The sequence below is a fragment of the Platalea leucorodia genome, assembly GCF_965183815.1.
Source record: "Platalea leucorodia genome assembly, chromosome: 9".
Classification (NCBI taxonomy): domain Eukaryota; kingdom Metazoa; phylum Chordata; class Aves; order Pelecaniformes; family Threskiornithidae; genus Platalea; species Platalea leucorodia.
Window position 1 is genome coordinate 12,126,703 of NC_138831.1, and position 6,000 is coordinate 12,132,702.

A 6,000-nucleotide genomic window follows, 5' to 3' on the forward strand; every position below is an offset into this window, starting at 1 on the left:
TTTTAGCCTTCCCCTCTTATATTACCTGTATCTCAGACATTTGTTACAATTCAAAGGATAACTATTAAATTGTACAAATGTAATGAAAAACTACAGCAAGATAAAATTATTAGTTCTTATCTTCCTTACCTTATTTCAACGAAAAAACTTATAGAAAGAAATTATTTTTAAAAGATTAAAAACAAAGCCTTTTTTAAGCATCAATATTCATCTAACAGTAACATAACCACGAACATAATGAAATCATTCGTTCTACTGCAGGTAACATGCATAATGCCAATCTCCGAAAGAAGTGATTTATTGCATGAAATTTATTCATACATTTTAGTTAAGTATCGCAATGTAAGTACAACAAAAACAATATCCAGCAGATCAAAACCAACAAGACTTTGGAAAAAAATATTTAGGTAGCTAATGATTTTTAATGTTTGGATTTTACCTGTTTTATTCCCCCATCCCCCCAGTATCCTTCATTACAACAACTAATCACTTTTTTAAAAAATTGTTTGGTTTAGCCTATATTTAAATAAGGAAATAATATATCTCCTTTGAATAACAGCTATACTGAACAGTCAGCAGAAATCCAAAGTTACATATGAGAGATTCAGAAGCGCATACATACATTCTGCAACAACAAATTGTTTTGCTGACATTTATAATATCAAATTTTGCCAATTCAGATGCAGCCACGGCTAATTGGCCTTTAAGTAATTCCCCAATGATAACAGAGATGTAGCAGTAGACATTATAGAGGGTGGACTTATATCCTTCAAGTCATTTTAAGACTACAAACACATTTTCAACTTCAGGTATTTCCAGACGCAGCCCAGAAGAGAGGCACAGCCCTGGCTGGGACAGCTCCACTAGCTAACGCAGGATGCTCACAACTTCACACTGTGCCTCGCGCAGCACCTCTGCTGCACACGTTTGCTGCTGAAAGAGAAGAGCAGCATTGAGGAATGCCACAGAACACTACCTCTAACGCTGCTGTAGGGAACAGCTCCCTGCTGCCTTCTCCCTCACTGTTTTGTGATTTCCATGGGCTCAAAGGGAGTCGCACTTAATGCATGGCTTACGCCACGGCAGCAGGATGGGCCAGACTGACACAGGGAAAGCATGGACACAGCAGCAAGACAGTATCTACTCAAAAGAAGTATAAAACACGTAGCTTTGCTCCCAGCAGTTTAAAGGAGAGAAAAGTAAAGCCCCTCTATTTCAACCAATAATTCTGTTCAAGTCTTGCATGATTGTTTCATCAAGACCTCTTTCAGAAAGCAATCCGTAAAGTAGTCTTGCAGGAAAAATAATTTATATTTTTAAGTCTCTTGGGATTTTCTTTTTCTGTAGAAAAATGTTTGGGTTGGATAGAGACAATATTAGTACCTTTCGCTTTACAGATTGGTTTAACAATGTGGCTTCCCTTTCTTCAAAGTTTTTGACTAAGCCAAAAGCAAATCCTGGCCTTCTGAGTCTCCATATAAAGCTAAATCCATATACCTCACTCACAGTCATATTTCTGTGCACCTCAGGTAGGAATTCAATCCTCCTGAGGGCAGCCAGAACATAAGCACCAGTTACAGGAGAAGGGGGGATGAGAGAAGAGGCTGGCACAGCACACGCTGCAGTATCAGTAAGTAATCACAGCCGGCTGACTGCACAGGCCAGCCACAGCATCAAGGTCTCTCTCTATCTATCCCTGTGTTAAGAGTTGTTGCAAAGAAAACACATCTATTCACAACAGACCCAGGCTATAAACCATTTGATTTACATGTTTCAATTAAAGTACATGCATATGTACTACCTTCCTTCCCAAAGTAGCACTGACTGTTCAGTAGAGGATGCATGTAGGTAATTTGGGTACTATCAGCTGTGCCGGCTCTTCACAACCCCAGTGATGCCAATGCGCACCAAAATCACCAGGAGTCAAACCCTGAGGACAGAACAGGGGCCTCTTCTCCCCCTCACATGCACCTTGGTATTACTAGGGATGCTCAAGCAGAACACATGCTGAAAGAGATCACCAAGAAAAGCAAAGGACTTCTGCTGCTGCTATAAGCATCGACCTCGATCAGGTAAATAAAAATGACTCAGAAGAGCTAACGTGGCAGGAGAGAGAAAAGACCTGAAAAGCAGCACAAGTTCCAAACACTGAGAATTAGCTAGGCTATTGCCTGGGGAGCAGGAAAACCTGAACTGGAAAAAAAAAAAAAACAAAAAAACAAAAAAAACAAAAAAAACCACACAAACCTCTGAACTGCTGAATTGGTGCAGCAATAACATAGCGCTACTCCTCATGAATAAACCCATTCTAACGTAAACAAAGTTTTGACAAAAGGTGCAGCAATCATCCCCAGTTACAGCAAGAATTTAAAGTTTCCAGTTAAAGAAAAACATATATTGCAGCTATAAAATCACCATACCTATGATGTATGCGTTACTAATAACATCCTTAATGTATTCAAATATCTTCTGCTTGCTTTGAAAGCATAGCCCTATGTAGTAAATTTGGAGGAAAAAGGTTATTTAATTCATTCACTGTTAATATTTTGTATTATTTAAGATACACATTGCATGCTTGGTTTCTAAACTCTACATGACATTTGCATTTCAAAGTCTCCATGGTTCTATTCCTCAAGTGCAGCTCAAATCTGGAATCTGGATACTTATGCATAGCTCTGAACTGCAAGTTGGATATTATTGTATATTGTTACCTCCAAGACAGCCAAGAAATGATATCAGGAACAGCCGTTTCCACAGCAGCAGCATCTTCAGTCACCTAAATTCAGTAATTCTGGTTCAGTCTCAGGTGAACTGGATGTTTAGTCTTCCAGGTGCAAGGCTTAACCTGTTAAGAGAATAAACATAAAATTGAATCCCATGATGAACCCTAAGAACTAGCTTCCTTGTTAATGCACTTTCTAAAAAATACAAAGTTGACAGATCCTCTACTGCTCCTCTTCTTTCCTATGACTTAACCCTCAACAGAAGAGTACATACATGTATTACATTTAGGCATGTATATGAGGTGTTAGAAGTTATATAATCCAGCAGGAGCAGAGCTGACGGGTAATTTGATTTTGTAGTTCCTACTTCTCACCAATCTCCAGCATTCATTTATTTGTAAGAAACAGTAGTTTTAAAGGAAGAGAGAGTACATGAGGTGCAACCATACACAAAGTACAGTAGTTTAATGCATTTGTTACAAGAACGGCTTGCATTGCACTTGCCTTGTATACACTGTGCTAGCAACAACCTGAACATGTACAATAACTGATTTAATTAAAGCCATGTCTAACCCATTACTTTGTTTTCCATACTAAATCTATACTCAATATGCATAACAGCATTGTAGAAGTCTGAAGAGGAAGATCTAGCAACTGAAAAAAAACAGTGCACATTACACTCAAGTGCATCAGGTGTAATGACATGCTATGAACTAATTTGCTAGCTTCTAATTCCAACTTCGTTACTGGCTAAATGATAAACAGTTTGGCCAAGGTCTCCTAGCCCGGGTATGACATTATTATTTTAATTTTATTTTTTCCTAAAAAAGCTTTACAGTCAATTTTCTGAAGTTGTGTGACAACTGTAACCTTCATATTTTGTGTGTTCCACTTCCACACCATCCTCTTTCTTTAGAGGAAGGGTAGCTGGACAAAATTTGAGTTCTGCAGTACACAGACCAGAAGACCAGACCAAATGGTTCCTTCTGAAACCAGTCTGTGGATCAGTGCACAGAAATATTAAGATCAAGAAAGCAACCATTAATTCCGAGGAACCAAATCCAAGATGTCTGAACTTGATTCTTCCATGTGAGCCATATTTCAAATTACGGTTGAAAGTTTCTAATACTCCTGTAAATCGAGTGTCCGAATTTCAAGCTAAGCACCCCAGAAAAAGAGATCACACTCTCATACATCCCCACCCCACGACTTGCTAGGAGCATTTCAGCTTCCCAGAAAAACATGACATGGCCCTTTGCCTCAAGAACTGTATCTTTCCGCATCCTGTGATCCCAGCTCACACAGGGTACGCTATCAGCTTCCACAGCAAGGCACATAGCGCTGACAGCAGCACCCTCTCCTCCGTACTGTCAGAGGTATTGCATTCTGACTTCATGCGTTTCTAAAAAAGAAAATAAGCAAACCCAAAACCTCACATTTCTATTAAGTAGTGGGTATTGATCACTCAGCAGGTATCTGCTGCCAGGAAAGCAGGTACAAGAGGGAAGCTTACTGTAGGGGTACAGCAAGTCCCAAGTACCTAAAAATGGGGAGGAGGGGGCCGGGGGGGAGAATATCTCACCCCCAAGCAGCTCTCTGGATCAGACAGTTTGAGTAACCGCAACCAGTTCTCACAGACTAAAATCTGAAGTTTATCATATGCAACTAAAACATGGAACTGTAGAATCATAGAATCGTTTAGGTTGGAAAAGACCCTTAAGATCATCAAGTCCAACAGTTAACCAGTGCTGCCAAGTCCACCACTAAACCATGTCCCTAAGCACCACATCTACCCATCTTTTAAATACCTCCAGGGATGGGGGCTCAACCACTTCCCTGGGCAGCCTGTTCCAGGGCCTGACTACCCTTTCAGTGAAGAAATTTTTCCTAATATCTAACCTAAACCTCACCTGGCACACCTTGAGTCCATTTCCTCTTGTCCTGTTGCTTGCTACCTGGGAGAAGAGACCAACCCCCACCTCTCTACAACCTCCTTTCAGGTAGTTGTAGAGAGCAGTAAGGTCTCCCCTCAGCCTCCTCTTCTCCAGGCTAAACAACCCCAGCTCCCTCAGCCGCTCCTCATAAGCCTTGTGCTCTAGACCCTTCACCAGCTTCGATGCCCTTCTCTGGACACGCTCCAGCACCTCCATGTCCTTCTTGTAGTGAGGGGCCCAAAACTGAACACCGTATTCCAGGTGTGGCCTCACTAGTGCAAGTACAGGGGCACTATCACCTCCCTGGTCCTGCTGGCCATGCTATTCCTGATACAAGCCAGGATGCCATTGGCCCTCTTGGCCACCTGAGCACACTGCTGGCTCATATTCAGCTGGTTGTCAGCCAGCACCCCCAAGTCCTTTTCTGCTGGGCAGCTCTCCAGCCACTCTTCCCCAAGCCTGTAGCATTGCATGGGGTTGTTGTGACCCAGCTGCAGGACCCGGCACTGAGCCTTGTTGAATCTCATACAGTTGGCCTCGGCCCATCAATCCAGCCTGTCCAGATCCCTCTGTAGAGCCTTCCTACCCTACAGCAGATCAATACTCCCACGCAACTTGGTGTCATCTGCAAACTTACTGAGGGTGCACTCAATCCGCTCATCCAGATCATCGATAAAGATATTGAACAGAACTGGCCCCAACACCACTTGTGCCCGGTTGCCAACTGGATTTAACTCCACTCGCCACCACTCTCTGGGCTCGGCCATTCAGCTAGTTTTTTTTACCCAGCGGAGAGTGCACTTATCCAAGCCCTGAGCAGCCGGTTTCTCCAGGAGAATGCTGTGGGAAACATTGTCAAAGGCCTTAAAAGTCCAGGTAGACAACATTCACAGCCCTTCCCTCATCCACTAAGCAGGTGACCTTGTCATAGAAGGAGACCAGGTTAGTGAAGCAGGACCTGCCTTTCATTATTGGTTTCCAAAAGCAGTCATCTAAGCATGATAAATTGTGGTAAGTTTTCATGTTAGAAAACCCACAACAGTGCTTTGGCAACATTATAGTTCTTCCTTTCCTGGAGCCAAAGAACCCCGAAGTCAGATACACATACTGAGGAGATTCCATGAAAGGAGGCAGAAACCTCTTTTGTGTCAGATCTGCAGTTCAAGACTTTTTTTTTTTTTTTTTTAAAAAAAGCCACACATACAGAAAGTGAGAAAAATACTTTTTGTTGAAACTAGAAGACTTGCGTTTGGTCATGTCTCCAAGGGCCATCTGCAAAGCCTTCCCCTAAGGAAGGTTATCCGTGGACAGCCAGAGACCAGAGGCAGGACAACCAAACACCC

At 42.2% G+C, this 6,000-nt stretch overlaps 1 protein-coding gene across 1 annotated transcript in view; it reads right to left on the reverse strand.

The window, feature by feature from the left end:
• CNTN3 (contactin 3) overlaps window positions 1-2,766 on the reverse strand; it is a gene marked incomplete at both ends in the record, with an annotated part of 83,720 nt that extends 80,954 nt beyond the window's left edge. Inside the window, one exon of the mRNA XM_082321650.1 lies at window positions 2,712-2,766. Coding sequence (XP_082177776.1) covers window positions 2,712-2,766 — 55 coding nt within the window. The remainder of the gene's footprint in view (window positions 1-2,711) is intronic.
• Window positions 2,767-6,000: the final 3,234 nt, after the last annotated feature.